Consider the following 20,888-nt stretch of genomic DNA (forward strand, 5'->3'; position numbering starts at 1 on the left):
GATGAAACCCTTTGTGCTTACCAGGTCTTTTACTTCAAGATGAATGACACGATCCACCATGTACAAACTACACTTTTGTGTTAATCATATGGGATTGCTCTGAAGATGATAATTTGCAGGTTTAAGCTAAAATATAGTGCATAGGACATTACAAACCATATTAGCATGCAATTTTAGCTTACACGCCATTAAAAAAAGAACATTTTTTAGCACAGATTTTAGTACATAGGCCCCAAAATGATGTGACCAAAACGATAAGCCTACATTTCAAAACACACAGAGCCATTATCAGAGCTATCAACTGCATCTAATCCTATGGGCTGCCCATAGGTTTAGCCCCAAAATGTCTTTGTCCATAAGGACCATAAATATCTTTGGGTGGCTTCCTCATTGTGTTCTTGTCACAAGTCAATGACGAGATGAGTAGCAGAATTCATAGATTCATGAAGAATTTGACAAACGCCATAATGAGATTCCTGCTGGTGTTGCCCCTGGAACTAGACTGAAATCATTGTCTCATGTCACCTAGACTAGCTGACTTGGGATTTGAATCTATGTCCTAGAAGTTAAATAAAAAATCTGAGAAAATAAAAATAAAAATTTCTTGGGAAATGTCAACTTTGGCCAGCAAAACTGCAATATTCAGTACCAGCAAGGTGCTAAAGAGTACAAGGCAAGGACTTCCTACATCTCAAAGATTTGAGATATGGTTCTGTCTATAGTCATTGGTACCATGACTTGAGCTAAAGAATCCAGAAATGAGTTATCTTGTGGTGTGTGCTACACTGTATCTTTAATCCTAGAAGAAACTAATTGTGTTTCTTGTGGAAAAAAAAGAAAGTGACTCTCTGTGTGTTTGTGTAATTCTAGAATGGCCATCTTTTCTGGAAGTAAATCATCTCTTTCCAATCAGAAATTTACACTAACTGAAGGTTCAGAAGCAAAGAAGTCCCAGAACAGTGAAGAGGAGGTCTTCTATATGAGCTGTAGGGCAGCTTATCTTTCTGTGTTCAGAAGCAGCTTGGACAGCATTACTTCTAAAGAGCAGCTCTGTTTAGGTAGGTATATAAATGTTACGTTTTCATTTAATAGCAATTCTTTGTATTAAGCAAAACAGTTTACAAAAAAATTAACTAGCTCCAAAATGATCTCTAAGAAGACTGTGTTTACCAAATTGAGAATCACACACTGTAGGAGTTGTGGGAAGTATTTGCTTTGATGGTCCCTTAGATAATTTTGCTCCAAGGTTTTTTGATCCAGGTGCTCTCCTTTTAAACCCTTGCTCCCTATTACCATTCAGATAAATAAAATCTACTACTAATCATTTCTATAGCGCTGCTAGACATATGCAGTGCTGTACACATTATATACTGGTAATTTCTTTGTCCCTAGAGAGCTTACAATCTAAGTTTTTGTACCTGGACCAATGGAGGGTTAAGTGACTTTCTCAAGGTTACACGGAGCTGCAGTGGGAATCAAACCCAGGTTGCCAGGATCAAAGCCTGCTACACTAACCATTTGGCCACTCCTCCACTTCTGAAAAAGGCTGTCTTTTACCCATGGCATATGCGGTGTCTAGGTTCAAGAGCTGTCATTGTAGAGGAACAGTGTCTGTCACCAACTCCCATGTGGCATGCTACAAGTTCTTTGGCCCAGATCATAAGGCAGGGAGTTGTCTATTGTGCCAAGGTGTTGTCACAGTCTCAGTGTTTCAACATTCTTAAAATGCTGAGTTGAACCTCTTGAAAAATGAGGATATTTCAGGTAGACTATAGTCCCAAACTGCCTCTACTGTCAGGGACCACTCCACTACAGAAGTGAATCTTCCATTAAGCAGATAGAAGGGGAGCGCTGAAGGAAGTGACATCAGAAGGAGTAGTCTTCTTAAAGGAGAGGATTGGATCCCACATCACTATCCCTTTTGATACAAGGATCACAAACACCAACATTTTCAGTACAGGGATCCCTAGTGTAGACAATGCAATCTAAATGATATGCACATTGGCTTTGATGCTGATAGCCTCTTCTGGTATTTCACCAGGCAAGTAACATCAGATCTACTTCATCAGAACTCAGTCTATGTGTCATTGGTGTCACTGAAGACTTCATAAGACAACTATCCAGAGGGTCAACATGGCAACATACTCATGTACATGCCAGTACATACATGTATATGTTGCTGCGTCGACCCTGTTGATATCTTAGAAGTTTATGGTTCAAGAATTGATTCTCCCAGTGTACATAACCAATGCATAAATGTCTAATCCTCAGCGTATTTTAGAACAGACTGTACATTGGCAGATCCAGCTCTAAAATACTTAAATGTGCTGACCTGGATGTCTCAATTCTAATCTGTATGTCATTTCCAAAATGCCTCTCCATATAACTGCACTTTTTGTTGAGACATTTTACTTAGGGGGTAATTTTTTTTAAATCATTTATTTATAATTTTTCATTTTACAAGGGTCACTTGCAAACAGTAATACAGAGATGACTGCACATTAATACAAGATAAGAAGAAAACAATCCCATCTAGATATATGGATTATATACAATCTTTCTCTTTCTTAGACCACAAAGTGAAGAAAAATTGGGAGAGTGAGATAAGACAAGATCATCAATTAAACAGAAAACATGGTATTAACCTGATTATCCCCAGATATTACTCATCTAATTCATTATTCCACATTGATCATCTGGCTGGCCTCTCCAAGACCAAACACGGTGCACGGTCAATTCATTCCACTGAGAACACACTCACTGTCCAGATTCTAGTTAGAAACAACACATCTGACCACATTCTCTCACCTTCAAAAACCAGAAACTATCCAACAATACATATACTCAAATCCCACCGATTAAAGCCTTCACAGGCTTCACTCCCCTCGAAGCAATAATCAAGGAAATATTTCCAGGAGTCACACCTGGAACTCTGGGAAAAACAACAATCTCGACATCAATCATCCACAACAACATCCACCTTATCATTCAAAGTTTCTGGTCCATTATCATTTTCAGGATCATAACCACTTCTAGCTTGTGTAGAACTTCATTTATTATATCAATTTTTCACTCTCAAAGGGTTCAGTCAAATTGTCCATGTAACTCTCTAATAAGACTATATCTGAAACAAAGTTATTTATTCTCCGAGGACAAGCAGGCTGCTTGTTCTCACTGATGGGTGACGTCCACGGCAGCCCCTCCAATCGGAAACTTCACTAGCAAAGTCCTTTGCTAGCCCTCGCGCGCCCGTGCGCACCGCGCATGCGCGGCCGTCTTCCCGCCCGAAACCGGCTCGAGCCGGCCAGTCTTCTTTTGTCCGCACTCGGTACGGTCGTGTTTTCGCCGTGTCGAGCCCCGGAAAGTCGACCTCGCGCGTCCAATTTATTTGAGCGTGTTTTTTTCCTTCGGGAAAGTTTATCTCTTAGTCGGGAAGTGCTCCGGAAACCCCCCGCCGGGTTTCGTGTAAATCCTCCCCGTACTTCCAGCTTTTTGCCCCGGTAAGTTTTCTTTCGTCGTCGGGGTAGGCCTCTTTTTGGCCTCGGTCGAGATTTTTCTCCCTCTAAATTTTGGTGCTTCAATTTTCGCCATTTCGGCTTTTGATTTCGCCGGCGTGATTTTTCCGCCCATGACATCGAAGCCTTCCAGCGGCTTCAAGAAGTGCACCCAGTGCACCCGGGTTATCTCGCTCACTGATCGACTCTGGACTTGAAGGATGCCTACACACACATCCCGATACTGCCAGCTCACAGACAGTATCTGCGATTTCAGCTGGGCACACGCCACTTCCAGTACTGTGTGCTACCCTTTGGGCTCGCCTCCGCGCCCAGGGTGTTCACAAAGTGCCTAGCTGTGGTAGCAGCGGCGCTTCGCAGGCTGGGGGTGCACGTGTTCCCATATCTCGACGATTGGCTGGTGAAGAACACATCCGAGGCAGGAGCCCTGCAGTCCATGCAGATGACTATTCGCCTCCTGGAGCTACTGGGGTTTGTGATAAATTACCCAAAGTCCCATCTTCTCCCAGTGCAGAAACTCGAATTCATCGGAGCCCTGCTGGATTCTCGGACGGCTCGTGCCTATCTCCCAGAGACGAGAGCCAACAACTTATTGTCCCTCGTCTCGCGGGTGCGAGCGTCCCAGCAGATCACAGCTCGGCAGATGTTGAGATTGCTGGGCCACATGGCCTCCACAGTTCATGTGACTCCCATGGCCCGCCTTCACATGAGATCTGCTCAATGGACCCTAGCCTCCCAGTGGTATCAGGCCGCTGGGGGTCTAGAGGACGTGATCCACCTGTCCACGAGTTTTCTCGAATCCCTGTTTTGGTGGACGATTTGCTCCAATTTGACTCTGGGACGTCCCTTCCAAATTCCTCAGCCACAAAAAGTGCTGACCACGGATGCGTCTCTCCTGGGATGGGGAGCTCATGTCGATGGGCTTCACACCCAAGGAAGTTGGTCCCTCCAAGAACGCGATCTACAGATCAATCTTCTGGAGTTGCGAGCGATCTGGAACGCTCTGAAGGCTTTCAGAGATCGGCTGTCCCACCAAATTATCCAAATTCAGAACTCGTCGTGTCTTCAGTGTCTGGGGGCCGAGCACCGCCCTCAGAACTGTAGTCTGTGTTCCCTGCTTCAAAGGCGGACTCAGGTAGCGAGACTAGCCCAGTGGAACGTGTTGTTCTCGGGCTCTTCGTCGGCATCGGCACCGGGATCTTCGAGTGCATCGACGTCGTCAGCATCCAGACCATCTTCCTCGGCCGCCCCTGCATCGAGTGCATCGAGGCATCGGGCCTCTGCATCGGCGCCGAGACATCGGATAGCTGCATCGACGTCGGTGGTACCAGGACCTCGTCTGCTGATGTCGTCGGACGGTGGTGCATCGGGTGGAGTGCAGGTGAGGGCTGTCCATTCCCCTGCTGGTGGCGGTGAGCCCTCGGGTGGGTCTCCGCCTACCCTGAGGGCTCCTGCGGTACAGCCCCCCCGAGATCGACCTTCTTCAGTCTCGGCCCCGAGGAAGCGATGGATGGATTCGACGTCCTCCTCGTCGGTGCCGGGGAGCTCCGGTGACATGCTTCGGAAGAAATCGAAGAAGCATCGACACCGGTCTCCTCCCCGTGTCGGCACCGAGAGCTCTGGGTCGCCGAGGGATTCGGCACCCAGCAGGCATCGGCACCGAGAGGACCGCTCACCCTCTGTTCAAGAGGTGTCGATGCGCTCCGCTCTGGACAGCCCGGAACAGCCTCCACGCCCGGAACAGGTACTGACGTCGACGCCTGCATCGACCTCTCAGCCTTTCTCTGCAGCCACTCTAAACGAGAGCCTCCGGGCCGTTCTCCCAGAGATTCTGGGAGAGCTGTTGCGCCCTACCCCTCCGGTACCGGCGGTGCTTGCGCCTCCGGTACCGTCGAGCGTGGCGCCGGCTGGCCCATCGCCCAGGTTGAGGTCCCCGACGTCGGTACCGCGTGCGGTGCCGACCGCGGCCACCTCCCAGGAAGGCTCCCCGACCACGTCGGCGGAGGGAGCTTCGCCGATGCGGGCAAGGGAGTCTACCTCTCGACGCCCCCATCGTGGACGGGGTTCCACGGAGTCGAGCAGGGTGAGGTTGCAGACACAGGTCCGGGAACTTGTGTCTGACACCGAGGGTGAGGCCTCGTGGGAGGAAGAGGAAGATCCCAGATACAGTGGGGGAAATAAGTATTTGATCCCTTGCTGATTTTGTAAGTTTGCCCACTGACAAAGACATGAGCAGCCCATAATTGAAGGGTAGGTTATTGGTAACAGTGAGAGATAGCACATCACAAATTAAATCCGGAAAATCACATTGTGGAAAGTATATGAATTTATTTGCATTCTGCAGAGGGAAATAAGTATTTGATCCCCCACCAACCAGTAAGAGATCTGGCCCCTACAGACCAGGTAGATGCTCCAAATCAACTCGTTACCTGCATGACAGACAGCTGTCGGCAATGGTCACCTGTATGAAAGACACCTGTCCACAGACTGAGTGAATCAGTCAGACTCTAACCTCTACAAAATGGCCAAGAGCAAGGAGCTGTCTAAGGATGTCAGGGACAAGATCATACACCTGCACAAGGCTGGAATGGGCTACAAAACCATCAGTAAGACGCTGGGCGAGAAGGAGACAACTGTTGGTGCCATAGTAAGAAAATGGAAGAAGTACAAAATGACTGTCAATCGACAAAGATCTGGGGCTCCACGCAAAATCTCACCTCGTGGGGTATCCTTGATCATGAGGAAGGTTAGAAATCAGCCTACAACTACAAGGGGGGAACTTGTCAATGATCTCAAGGCAGCTGGGACCACTGTCACCACGAAAACCATTGGTAACACATTACGACATAACGGATTGCAATCCTGCAGTGCCCGCAAGGTCCCCCTGCTCCGGAAGGCACATGTGACGGCCCGTCTGAAGTTTGCCAGTGAACACCTGGATGATGCCGAGAGTGATTGGGAGAAGGTGCTGTGGTCAGATGAGACAAAAATTGAACTCTTTGGCATGAACTCAACTCGCCGTGTTTGGAGGAAGAGAAATGCTGCCTATGACCCAAAGAACACCGTCCCCACTGTCAAGCATGGAGGTGGAAATGTTATGTTTTGGGGGTGTTTCTCTGCTAAGGGCACAGGACTACTTCACCGCATCAATGGGAGAATGGATGGGGCCATGTACCGTACAATTCTGAGTGACAACCTCCTTCCCTCCGCCAGGGCCTTAAAAATGGGTCGTGGCTGGGTCTTCCAGCACGACAATGACCCAAAACATACAGCCAAGGCAACAAAGGAGTGGCTCAGGAAGAAGCACATTAGGGTCATGGAGTGGCCTAGCCAGTCACCAGACCTTAATCCCATTGAAAACTTATGGAGGGAGCTGAAGCTGCGAGTTGCCAAGCAACAGCCCAGAACTCTTAATGATTTAGAGATGATCTGCAAAGAGGAGTGGACCAAAATTCCTCCTGACATGTGTGCAAACCTCATCATCAACTACAGAAGACGTCTGACCGCTGTGCTTGCCAACAAGGGTTTTGCCACCAAGTATTAGGTCTTGTTTGCCAGAGGGATTAAATACTTATTTCCCTCTGCAGAATGCAAATAAATTCATATACTTTCCACAATGTGATTTTCCGGATTTAATTTGTGATGTGCTATCTCTCACTGTTACCAATAACCTACCCTTCAATTATGGGCTGCTCATGTCTTTGTCAGTGGGCAAACTTACAAAATCAGCAAGGGATCAAATACTTATTTCCCCCACTGTATTTCTCTGACGAGAAGTCTGAGGGTCTTCCGTCTGATCCCACTCCCTCTCCTGAGAGACAGCTTTCTCCTCCCGAGAGTCTGTCTTTCGCTTCCTTTGTCCGGGAGATGTCTACGGCCATCCCCTTCCCGGTGGTTGTGGAGGACGAGCCCAGGGCTGAAATGTTTGAGCTCCTGGACTATCCTTCTCCACCTAAGGAAGCGTCCACTGTTCCCTTGCACCATGTCCTGAAGAAGACATTGCTTGCGAACTGGACCAAGCCATTAACTAATCCCCACATTCCCAAGAAGATCGAGTCCCAGTACCGGATCCATGGGGACCCAGAGCTGATGCGCACTCAGTTGCCTCATGACTCTGGAGTTGTGGATTTGGCCCTAAAGAAGGCTAAGAGTTCTAGGGAACATGCTTCGGCGCCCCCGGGCAAGGACGCTAGAACCTTAGACTCCTTTGGGAGGAAGGCCTACCATTCCTCTATGCTCGTGTCCAAGATCCAGTCCTACCAGCTCTACACGAGCATACACATGCGGAACAATGTGCGGCAGTTGGCGGGCTTGGTTGATGCTCTTCCCCCTGAGCAAGCCAAGCCTTTTCAGGAGGTGGTCAGGCAGCTGAAGGCGTGCAGAAAATTCCTGGCCAGAGGAGTTTATGACACTTTTGATGTTGCGTCCAGGGCCGCTGCTCAAGGTGTGGTGATGCGCAGGCTCTCATGGCTGCGTGCCGCCGACCTGGAGAATCGAATCCAGCAGCGGATTGCGGACTCGCCTTGCCGTGCGGATAACATTTTTGGCGAAAAAGTCGAACAGGTGGTAGAGTCTCTCCACCAGCGGGACACCGCATTCGACAAGTTCGCCCGCCGGCAGCCTTCAGCTTCTACCTCTACAGGTAGACGATTTTTCGGGGGAAGGAAGACTGTTCCCTATACTTCTGGCAAGCGTAGGTACAATCCTCCTTCCCGACAGCCTGCGGCCCAGGCTAAGCCCCAGCGCGCTCGCTCTCGTCAGCAGCGTGCGACTCAGCAAGGCCCCGCGGCTCCCCAGCAAAAGCAAGGGGCGAGCTTTTGACTGGCTCCAGCAGAGCATAGCCGACATCCAAGTGTCAGTGCCGGGCGACCTGCCTGTCGGAGGGAGGTTGAAAGCTTTTCACCAAAGGTGGCCTCTCATAACCTCCGATCAGTGGGTTCTCCAAATAGTCCGGCAAGGATACACCCTCAATTTGGCCTCAAAACCTCCAAATTGTCCTCCGGGAGCTCAGTCCTACAGCTTCCAGCACAAGCAGGTACTTGCAGAGGAACTCTCCGCCCTTCTCAGCGCCAATGCGGTCGAGCCCGTGCCATCCGGGCAAGAAGGACTGGGATTCTATTCCAGGTACTTCCTTGTGGAAAAGAAAACAGGGGGGATGCGTCCCATCCTAGACCTAAGGGCCCTGAACAAATATCTCGTAAAAGAAAAGTTCAGGATGCTTTCCCTGGGCACCCTTCTCCCCATGATTCAGCACAAGGCCCTAGATCCTCGCTCTTGTCCTACACAGACCCTGCTTGAATACCTTCTGCACTTGTCTGAGTCTGGTCTGAAGACCAACTCCGTAAGGGTTCACCTTAGTGCAATCAGTGCATACCATTACCAAGTGGAAGGTAAGCCGATCTCAGGACAGCCTTTAGTTGTTCGCTTCATGAGAGGTTTGCTTTTGTCAAAGCCCCCTGTCAAGCCTCCTACAGTGTCATGGGATCTCAATGTCGTTCTCACCCAGCTGATGAAACCTCCTTTTGAGCCACTGAATTCCTGCCATCTGAAGTACTTGACCTGGAAGGTCATTTTCTTGGTGGCGGTTACTTCAGCTCGTAGAGTCAGTGAGCTTCAGGCCCTGGTAGCCCAGGCCCCTTACACCAAATTTCATCATAACAGAGTAGTCCTCCGCACTCACCCTAAGTTCCTGCCAAAGGTCGTGTCGGAGTTCCATCTGAACCAGTCAATTGTCTTGCCAACATTCTTTCCCCGTCCTCATTCCTGCCCTGCTGAACGTCAGCTGCACACTTTGGACTGCAAGAGAGCATTGGCCTTCTACCTGGAGCGGACACAGCCCCACAGACAGTCCGCCCAATTGTTTGTTTCTTTTGATCCCAATAGGAGGGGAGTGGCTGTAGGGAAACGCACCATATCCAATTGGCTAGCAGATTGCATTTCCTTCACTTACGCCCAGGCGGGGCTGGCTCTTGAGGGTCATGTCACGGCTCATAATGTTAGAGCCATGGCTGCGTCGGTAGCCCACTTGAAGTCAGCCTCCATTGAAGAAATTTGCAAAGCTGCGACGTGGGCTTCTGTCCACACATTCACATCCCATTACTGCCTGCAGCAGGATACCCGACGCGACAGTCGGTTCGGGCAGTCAGTTCTTCAGAACCTGTTTGGGCTTTAGGATCCAACTCCACCCCCCGAGGGCCCTGTTTGTTCTGTTCCAGGCTACACTCTCAGTTAGTTGGTAAATTTTTTTAGGTCAATCTCAGTTATGTCCTCGCCGTTGCGAGGCCCAATTGACCAATGTTGTTGTTTTGAGTGAGCCTGGGGGCTAGGGATACCCCATCAGTGAGAACAAGCAGCCTGCTTGTCCTCGGAGAAAGCGAATGCTACATACCTGTAGAAGGTATTCTCCGAGGACAGCAGGCTGATTGTTCTCACAAACCCGCCCGCCTCCCCTTTGGAGTTGAGTCTTCCCTTGAAGTGTATTGTCTTGCTACATACTGGACTGGCCGGCTCGAGCCGGTTTCGGGCGGGAAGACGGCCGCGCATGCGCGGTGCGCGCGGGCGCGCGAGGGCTAGCAAAGGACTTTGCTAGTGAAGTTTCCGATTGGAGGGGCTGCCGTGGACGTCACCCATCAGTGAGAACAATCAGCCTGCTGTCCTCGGAGAATACCTTCTACAGGTATGTAGCATTCGCTCTACAGTCAGGTCCCGAAGCGCCTTCCAGATGGCATTCAATGTGAGGGGGGGGGGGGGGGGGTAATTTTATAAACACATTTTTTTGCACATAAAACCTTACAGGTTATGTATGTAAAAGTGCATCTGGTGCTAAGAAGGTGAATAGTTTTATGTGGTCTGTATGCTGGTGCGTTCTGGGGCAGGGTGTGGGCAGAGTTGCAATTTATGTTTGTACTGTATAAAATACTTGTATACTTTATGCACTAACATTTATGCTCAACATTAATGAGCAAGCGTAAATAAATGTGTGTGGCTTCAGTCTAGCCATGATTTCTGTATGTTTACCACTGGAATTATTTTTATTAATACTTAAAGTAATGTTAATTCAAGATAGTACACCAAAAGAAAATTTCCTAGTATTTTTAAAGATGCATAGAGGCGTATTTTCAAAGCATTTAGACTGACAAAGTTACGTGGAGGGGCATTTTTGATATGACTTCTAAGTCGGACTTTGGACTTTTTGTGCTGAACGTCCCAAATCTGAATAGCAAATGTAACCGTTTTCAAAAAAAGAAAAACATCAATCTTTCTTTTTGAAAATACCATTTTCAACAAGGTTTATGCTTTATTTGTTTATCTTTTTAGGCCATTTAAAAAAAAAAAAAGTGCACAAGTTAAAAACGCACAAAATCAAACCATTGGGATGTAGGAGGGGCCAGCATTTTTAGCAGACTGGTCTTCCAGACATCCCAGGAGAGCAATGGGGCAGACACAGGGGGACACTGCTGTGGACTTCATATAAATCTCCCAGGTACACACCTCACTGTTGCTCCTTTACCTTGTCGCTGAGCCCTCCAAAACCCACCACCCCCAACTATACATCACTTCAGTAGCCCTTATGGGTGAAGGGGGCACCCATATGTGGGTACAGTCGGTTTTTAGTGAGTTTTGGAGGACTCACATTTTTCACCACAGGTGTAACAGGTAGGGGAAGGTATGGGCCTGGGTCCACCTGTCTACAGTGCACTGCACTGCACCCACCACTACACATACTCCAGGGACCTGCATGCTTCTCTAATAGACTTGGCTATAACATCTGAGGTTGTCATAGAGGCTGGTGTTTGTTATTTTTATTCACATTTTTGGGGGGTGGGTGGGTGGGGGTCACTGACCACTGGGGGAGTAAGGGGGGGGTCATTTCTGATTCCCTGCAGTGATCATCTGGTCATTTAGGGCACCTTTTTTTGTCTTATTCATTAGAAAAGCAGGTCTAGATCAAAACATTGAAGTTTTTGTTCCGTTATGGCTGTAAAACATCCAAGTGTTAGGCATGCCCTAAGCCTACCCTAATCCCACCTTCAAAACACCCCGACACGCCATCTTGTGATTTGGACACACTGCAGACGAATTGCATAGGTAAACATCTGCAAAATAGGTTTTGAAAATACCGATTTGGACGTTTTGAGAAGATATTTGTCCAAATGGTGCTTTGTGACACTTTTTGGACGTTTCTCTCTTCGGAAAATGAGCCTCCAAGTAACCTAATTGTTTTGAAAATGATCCCCTTTGCACCTCTGTAACTTTATAAAGTAGGCGCTTATGTTGATTTAACTCATAGGTAACCTGTTATAAAATTATCTCCTTAAGGTTAGTTACCTCATTCACCATACAGATCTTTTGGTTGGAAAACTTTAAATTAAGAGAAAATAAAAAGGTAGTGGTAATAAAGCCTTTAGCTTTATTAGACTACCAGAGGTCCTACTAACTGATAGAACTATTCACCTGATCTCTTGCTCGTATAATATAGAAAACAATGAAGGTGTCCTTTATGATACATGAGCAAACATTTTCAGTCGCATCATCTAAGATGAACAGAAGACATTTGTTTTCCTTTTTGCTTTTAAATAGACATTTTTTGTTGTTGTTGAATTTTACAGTTCTTCAGCAGGCTGGAAGAAATCCATCTCAAAAGGTACTAAATAAGTACTGGACATCAAAAACCAAAGGGTTGAATTTTGATGATTTTTGTGTTATCTTGAAAAAAGAAAACCCTGCTACAAAAACCGAGCTGCTGAAAGCATTTCAAAAAATTGATCCGGGTAACACAGGCTATATTTTGCATGAAGATCTTTATAAAATTCTTACTACAGTAAGTAATGTTACAGAGTGCCTTTGAAATTACATTGAAATCGTTGTCTGTCTAGATGCAGTTTTGCATGGGGTTTCATGAGTTATTTTGTTATTGCAAAAGAATTAACTAAAAGTACCATAAGAAGGAGCTGGAATTATGTCCACAATGTATATATTTCCTAACCGATTCTATCAAATCTATTCTCAGTTTACACATACCTTTCAATACTCGTCACAAGACAGTAGCATAAAAATATGATGCATAACAAATTAAGGGGAGATGAAGAAGCAGACACGGTAGAAAATGAAGTTACAAGCCTTTATTGTAGAGCGTGGGTAAAAGAACGCCCAACAAGGCCATGTTTCATCCAATGGGGCTACTTTAGGGGCAATGTAATAACTCAAAGACTTAATCCTGTCACTTTCCCCAAGGTAAGAGACCTAAGTTGTGGTATAAACAACACCCAGGAAACACAGAGCATTCAACAATCAGGAGGTCTTTGCTCGTTCACTAGCATGACAGAATAACTTCTTGAGCTATTATATCAACCCTGAAGCAACCACACTAGGCGAAATACGGCCGTGTTGGGCATCCTTTTACCCACTCTCTGCAATAAAAGCTCGTAACTTCATCTTCCACTGTGTCTGCTTCTTCATCTTCCATTTTACTGAGACTAGCGGACCGCTTGCCCATATGCTTTTTAACAAGTTAAGGGGCCCTCTTAGTGTGCGCTAACAGAGATTAGCGTGTACTAAACGCTGCATGTCCTATTATATACCCATGGGCCATGTGATACTTAACGCACACTAATGTCCAATAGCGCATTGTAAACTTTAGTAAATGGACCCTTTAGTACGCAGTAACGAACATTAGTGTTCACTAAATGCTGCGTGTCCTATTTTATACCTATGGGCCGTATGGTACTTAGCTCACACTAATGTCCAGTAGTGTTGCTAAACTTTAGTAAAAGGGCCCCAAGTTGCACTAAGCCCTAATATGCATGAGAAAAAGCTTAGCGCAAAACGCACAATTTGCCTGTCATCACGAGCTAGTCATGTGCTATATATTTAATTTATAATTTTTTGGAAGCGGGTGGAGAATGGGTGAGGAAGTGATATCCAGTTCACATGTTCTCATTAACATGCACTAACTGGAAAATGCAGACAATACAGGAGCACTTAGGCCTCTTAAATAGGAGGTGTTAAGTGCTCCTGCATTAATATTTTTGCAGGTCTTGCATGCTAATGAAAAAATTAGCAGGGGAGCTGCAAAAAGAAAACCCTATTTTAGAGATGCATTAGAAATGGGCTTGGCCCGTGGGAAAGTCCTGCGTTTAAAGCTAAGCCTATTTCTTAGCTCATCTTTGTAAACATAGCATACAAATTCATAATAGAATAAATACAGCAAATAATTTCAATATAAAAAACATCAAATACATCTTTACATACAGAAAAGATTAGCGAATGCAGTCAGTACGTTAATAATCTATTTTCATTTTTTGCCTCTGCAAATATTACAGATTCTGAATTTTCTAATGCAAATTATTTGGTCTAATTTTAGTAAACAAAGGAAAGTTCCATGGGATTGTAAGAGAAAGTGAAATATAACATTCTTTTTGCAGAGAGGAGAGAAAATGAGTCAAGAGGAAGTGAAGACCATCATACGTCTAGCTGATGTAAACAACCATGGCAGACTTGACTACAACAAGGTATATTGTCAATAAAGACATTTAAAAACCTGCCAGACAGTTATAGAACCTTATTCATTAGAGGCTGGCACGACGTATTTTTAAAGATGTTTTTTGAGGGTGGGTGGGTTAGTAACCACTGGGGGAGTAACAGGAGGTCATCCCTGATTCGTTCCGGTGGTCATCTGGTCATTTCCTTTTTGTGCCTTATTCATTAAAAAAAGACATCTGGGTGAAAACGTCCAAGTGTTCGTCGGGGACGTCCTTGTGTTTTTTCGATTATGAGTCAAAGACGTCCAAGTGTTAGGCATGCCCAAGTCCCGCCTTCACTACGCCTCCAACACACCCCCTTGAACTTTGGACGTCCTTGCAACGGACTGTAGTTGGAGATGTCCAAAAATGGGTTTTCGATTTTACCAATTTGGACGTCTCTGGGAGAAGGACATCCCTCTTCCATTTTATGTCGAAAGATGGACGTCCTTCTGTTTCGAAAATGAGCCAACCCAGGGTAAGCCAGGAACAGAGGCTTCACCCCAACACAGGGTAATCCTGGAGCAGAGACTTCACCCCAAACACAGGGTAAGCCAGGAACAGAGGCTTCACCCCAAACACAGGGTAAGCCAGGAGCAGAGGCTTCACCCCAAACACAGGGTAAGCCAGGAAGGACCCACAGTCCACAGACAGACAGTGGCAGGGAAGACCCCCCACGGAAGGACAACAGAGACACAGACACAGAAAGAAACTGGGCTGGAACCCAGAGAGAGGCTAAGCAGTAGTGCAGCAGACACTTACTAACCTGACCTGGCCTAAGAGCATAACACTTATGCAAAAGGCCCTGACTGCAAGCACAGCCCTTCCTTATGAAGGCTCTCACTGATGAGTCACCAGCAGCAGGACAGAAGCAGGAAGTACACTGACCCCAAAGAGAGGCTTGACACACATAGGAAGTGAGCCCACAGGAAAGACAGGCAGGAGCCATCTTGGAAGCTGGCACAGAGCCGGTGGCAGCCATCTTAGATGCTGGCTCCCCAGAGAGGCATAGCACAGGTGAGGTCTAGTGAAGTAATCAGCACACAGAGCCAGAGACAAGACTAACACAAAGACAGACAGAAGCCAGCAGAGCTGCTGGCCCCCAGAAATGAGGTAAGTCTGAGGGTGGTCACGGCCACAGACGTGACACCACACCACGACACACAGTGGAAAAGTGCATGTGCAGTGATTATTCGATCTGGTGAAATAACAATTTTACCCTAAGTGAACTGATCAGGGTCAAACTTGAGATGTAGCCCAACCAAGAGTCTAGAACTGGAAATGGCCTCAGAATTGTGAAAAATTACAGAAGGACCTTACAAGACTGGGAGACTGGGCGGCTAAATGGCAGATGACATTTAATGTGAGCAAGTGCAAGGTGATGCATGTGGGAAAAAAGAACCCGAATTATAGCTACGTCATGCAAGGTTCCACATTAGGAATTACGGACCAAGACAGGGATCTGGGTGTCGTCGTCAATAATACACTGAAACCTTCTGCTCAGTGTGCTGCTGTGGCTAGGAAAGTAAATAGAATGTTGGGTATTATTAGGAAAGGTATGGAAAACAGGTGTGAGGATGTTATAATGCTGTTGTATCGCTCCTTGGTGCACCTTGAGTATTGTGTTCAATTGTGGTCGCCGCATCTGAAGAAAGATATAGTAGAATTGGAAAAGGTGCAGCGTAGGGCAACTAAAATGATAGCGGGGATGGGATGACTTCCATATGAAGAAAGACTAAGGAGGCTAGGACTTTTCAGCTTGGAGAAGAGACGGCTGAGGGGAGACATGATAGAGGTATATAAAATAATGAGTGGAGTGCAACAGGTGGATGTGAAGCGTCTGTTCACGCTTTCCAAAAATACTAGGAGTAGGGGGCATGCGATGAAACTACAGTGTAGTAAATTTAAAACAAATCGGATAAAATATTTCTTCACCCAATGCATAATTAAACTCTGGAATTTGTTGCTGGAGAACGTGGTGAAGGCGGTTAGCTTGGCAGAGTTTAAAAAGGGGTTAGACGGTTTCCTAAAGGACAAGTCCATAAAACACTACTAAATGGACTTAGAAAAAATCCACAATTCCAGGACTAACATGTATAGAATGTTTGTACGTTTGGGAAGCTCGCCAGGTGCCCTTAGCCTGGATTGGCCGCTGTCGTGGACAGGATACTGGGCTCGATGGACCCTTGGTCTTTTTCCAGTGTGGCATTACTTATGTACTTATAAGGTTGAACTCACTTTTTTTTAAAAAATATCTTTATTGACTCCAAAATCAGAAGTGACCAACAATACAACAAAATCAAAGAACAGGTTCAAAACAGTATAAACAAGGTTACAACATCTCAACCATTAACACAAACAATATAAAGGTCACAAAATCTCTACAGTTGGAAAGTTTTTCTTATGTTATCCAACCTCAACCACCACCTCCTCCCAACCCATCTCTCCTGGCTTGCGTCTTAACAATCAAACAGTATTGAGATTCCCTGCTTATGTTCCTGAATTGGTTTCAGCAAATCTTTTCCAAAGATGTAGATCGGGGCTACTCAGTTCTGGTCCTCGAGGTCCACAGGCAGGCCAGATTTTCAGGATATCTACAATGAATATACATGAGAATGATTTGCATGCACTGCCTCCTTGGTATGCAAATCTACATAAATACATAAGTGTTGCCATACTGGGACAAACCAAAGGTCCATCAAGCCCAGCATCCTGTTTCCAACAGTGGCCAATCTAAGTTATACTGTAAGTACCTGGCAAGATCCCAAAACAGTACAATACATTTAAATGTCATCTGCCATTTGGATGCCCTTTCTCCCAGTCTTGTAAGGTTCTCTTGTAATTGTTCACAATCCTCTTGTGATTTAACAGTTTTGAATAACTTTGTGTCGTCAGCAAATTTAATTACCTCACTAGTTACTCTATCTCTAGGTCACTTATAAATACGTTAAAAAGCATTGGTCCAAGCACAGACCCCTGGGAATCCCACTAACTACCCTTCTCCATTGAGAATACTGACCATTTAACCCAACTCTCTCATATATATTCATTGTGGGTATCCTGAAAACCTGGCCTGCTTGTGGACCTCGAGGACTGGAATTGCGTAGCCTTGATCTGGATATTGGCACTGCCCCTGGGTCAGCTCTGCTGAAGTGGAGCATTCACCCACTTTTACATTTCCAGCATCATGGTTGAACTCATTTGTAATAGTGTCATGTTGGAAATCCTTCTGTTGGATAGGCCATATAATCTTTTCTATCATGTTCTGTGTTACAGAGAAACACTAATAATACTTTATATTTATTTGTTATTATTTATTGGCCACATTTTTGGAAAAGGAATTTTACCAGGGCAGTGTACAGCTAGTGAAACTAGAGAACAGATAGGCTTTAGTGCCAGACTGCAACTGGGGTGGTAGAGCGAAGCGTCATATTGGAGCTGTAACATGAAGCCAACTAACTAACTAACTAACGCAGATCCAATGACTACCATACACAAGTAGACATGTTTTATTTAGAGAGACTAGTGGTTCTCAAACCTTATGCTGATTTAAGGAGGAGTGGCCTAGTGGTTAGGGTGGTGGACTTTGGTCCTGGGGAACTGAGTTTGATTCCCACTTCAGGCACAGGCAGCTCCTTGTGACTCTGGGCAAATCACTTAACCTTCCATTGCCCCATGTAAGCCGCATTGAGCCTGCCATGAGTGGGAAAGCGCGGGGTACAAATGTAACAAACAAATAATTGTATATGTATTCTGAAATGACATAAGTCATGACGGAAAATTGTAAGCCACATTGAGCCTGCAAATAGGTGGGAAAATCTGGGATTCAAATGCAACAAATAAATATTTTGTCTTTCACAACTTCTGTGCAAACTCAGCTTGTTTTGCTTCTGAATTTTATCATAGGGTTTCCTCAGTTTTTTCTTGTCTTTGAACAGGCTGAGAATATATAATGGTTTGCCAATAGATAAAGGCTGTACTTGTGTGCTCTATGAACTTTTATGGCCCTAGCATTTTAGTCTGGTCATGTGATGCTTTCTCTACATTACACAAGTAAATGTGATGCACTGGAAACTATTTGCTTAAACTGCACAATGTAACATCTAACTGATGTGTTTGTACTTTCATGCCCTATAGTTTTGTAGATTATTTATTGCAACCAAAGAGCAGTGTCTCAAGACAGCAGTAGAAAAGCTGGAAGCTGATGGTAAAATAAGACAGCAGCAGTTTGGAAGTCATGCCGGCAAGTCTCCTGAAGGTACAGCATCATCAGCCTCTAAACCGTCTCCAAGAACCCCAAAGAAAACTGGCCTTGACAGCATACCAAAAAAAGGTATTCAGAGAGCACAAGAGGAAGCAGTCCTTTCTTGGAAATAAGTTTCTAAATATCTTTTTGCAAATGAAGTAACAGATGGCATCCACAACCTGCCTTACACAGGCATATACATATTTATGCAGGCTGCATTTTTCTTCTGCTGAGGTCCAGTTCAGACAGCTGTATAACACATGTAACTTAAAAGTATTCTATAAGCTGTGTGTGCAGATTTCAGCCACGCCCATGCCCCTCCCATGCTCCACCTATGTCTTTGCCCTTCTTACATAGAAACATAGACAAATGTAGGCAGATAAAAACTGTATGGCCTATCCAATCTGCCCATCTGTGCCCTTTACTCTCCCTATCACTCCCTTAGTGGCCCTTTTACTAAAGGGTTGATGCACGGCAACCCAGAACTACCACCGGCCCAACGTGGCCTCCGGTGGTAGTTCCACCTCAAGCACACGCCATTTCCGGCACAGTGAAAATTTGTTACCATGGTACTAACCCAGTGGTAATTGGACAGCGCCATGTTACCACCGGGTTACTGTAGGAGTCCTTACAGCCACCTCAATAGGTGGCAGTGAGTGCTCCCCACCGCATGGCCATTTTTTTAGGGGCTTTTTACCCACTGCGGGGAAAAAGGGCCCTGGCACATGGGAAAAAAGGGCCCCCGCCGCTACCGCATGGCCCTTTTTCCCTCAGCTTGGTAAAAGGATCTCTTAGTGATCCTATATACTTGTTCCAAGCTTTCTTGAATTCAGAGAAAACTCTCTGCTTTTTTTTCCCCTCCATTGGCGCACCAGCCAGCCTTGAACCTGTGACCCTCCGATTCAGAGACGGTGAAATTCCAGGTGGAGCTATTCTGGGCTGCATATTAAATAGTTTGCCTACTGTGCTGTGAAACCACTGTGGCATGCATGTCAAGTGCGTGCTGTCTTATAGTGCTGCTCTTCTGTGCACTTACGCATGCATAACCGTGCACACTCATTTGGAGAATTGCCTTTTTAAGCTGTTAAATGAAGACAACCAACTAACACAGATCAGATGTTACCACATCTGAGCTGTGTAACAGACCGAGGATCATTTTGTTCCAATACTTCTGGTCTAGGCCTGCAAATTTCCTGCTAATTGTTCTAGTTTTGCCTGACTATGACAAAAGTGTAACACCCATGCAAGTGAACCATGTAAGTAATTAATAGCAATATTTTAGTTGACAGATCTTCACGGCCCTCTTCAGCCCGGAGCTACAAAGCATCTATTTCGTCCATTATCAGCATGGGTGCCAACAGTGCTAAAAATTCAAAGCTAATTGAACCAAACGCTATAAAGGTAATCTTTAATATCATTGCTGTTACTTTCTGGGTTTATTTTTTTATACTTATACTTTTAGTTTCAAAGGTAAGGCAATAGGGAGACAGCTTGAAATTTAATTTATTTACTTGTTTGGAAACATATTACTCACCATTATCAGCAAAGCAAGATATGAGTCCACAGTGTAAGCAAAGTATTAAAACAAGCATGTCACAGCTACAAAGAACACTTTTAAATATTAATAAATTACTTTAAAAGCAGCACAGTGAAGTGGTAAAACTACTTACAGTGATCATTTGAATTTAGGAGCAGTTAAAGTTGCCATTTGTAAAACATAGGTTTTGCAGAAACTATTACTGATTCCAGTTGTATGAGAGTAAGTCTCAATATAAGTCTTGAGCATATGAATACTGATGCTTTATATTATTGTAATATTGATATTTATAGGAGGTAATTTTATAAAACATTTTCCACATGTAAAGCCTATTTTGCATCAGAAAAGAGCTTTTATAAAATTGTTTGACTGCATGCACACATATGTGTAGGTGGAGGAAATGACGTCATTGACCAAGCAGGACTGTTAAGACGCCAATAACAGCAGACCTTGAACCGAGAGCTATACCTACCCACGTTGAGCACTCGCAGCAGAACAATGGATCTGAAGGACTATGCATTCAGCACAAGTCACAGAGCAGGTCAAAGGGCTTCCAAGGTAGCCGCGATTGATATCAGAGTGGGAGAGAAGGGAGAGCAGCACCGGGCAGTAGCCCAGGTCACTAGAAAAGATTTGAGGGCCTGGTTTCAAGAATTAAAGGTAGAAGTATTGGTGGTAAGAGGCAACCGTTTGGAGGTACTGCTGAAGATATGTTCAGATGTGGAAGACCTAGAACAACAGATGGAGAAAATGGAAGAGAGAGTGGAGGAGTCTATGGAGGACATGAGTAAACTAAATAAAAGGTTGGCATAAGTGGAGGTGTGTAAGAATCTGCTTTTGGATAAGCTTGAGGACTTGGGAAAAAAAAGTGATGGAACAACTTGAGGATCAGAGGAGAACTGGAGCTAACAGAGTATGCAGACGGTGTGGACATTTGCAAGGAAAATATGCAAAATGGTAGTGGCCTTGAGTGAACATCCAATGTGTAAGGTCAAACACAGCAAAATGAAGGCAGATAAAGACGATATAACATATCTAGTCTGCACATCCATGCCATTTAATATCCTTTC

General features: G+C 45.4%; 1 protein-coding gene across 3 annotated transcripts in view; it reads left to right on the plus strand.

Moving 5' to 3' along the window:
- Positions 1-20,888, plus strand: part of EFCAB7 (EF-hand calcium binding domain 7) — an 85,240-nt gene that overhangs the window by 14,300 nt on the left and 50,052 nt on the right. For 2 of the 3 annotated variants that reach the window (XM_030207006.1, XM_030207007.1), the window contains exons 2-6: positions 871-1,058; positions 12,125-12,336; positions 13,940-14,026; positions 18,173-18,368; positions 19,564-19,682. In XM_030207006.1, the coding sequence (XP_030062866.1) occupies positions 872-1,058; positions 12,125-12,336; positions 13,940-14,026; positions 18,173-18,368; positions 19,564-19,682 (801 nt within the window). In that variant the 5' untranslated portion in view covers position 871. The remainder of the gene's footprint in view (positions 1-870; positions 1,059-12,124; positions 12,337-13,939; positions 14,027-18,172; positions 18,369-19,563; positions 19,683-20,888) is intronic. The other variant, XM_030207008.1, reaches the window with a different exon arrangement.

This window comes from Microcaecilia unicolor, chromosome 6 (assembly GCF_901765095.1).
Source record: "Microcaecilia unicolor chromosome 6, aMicUni1.1, whole genome shotgun sequence".
NCBI classification, from domain to species: domain Eukaryota; kingdom Metazoa; phylum Chordata; class Amphibia; order Gymnophiona; family Siphonopidae; genus Microcaecilia; species Microcaecilia unicolor.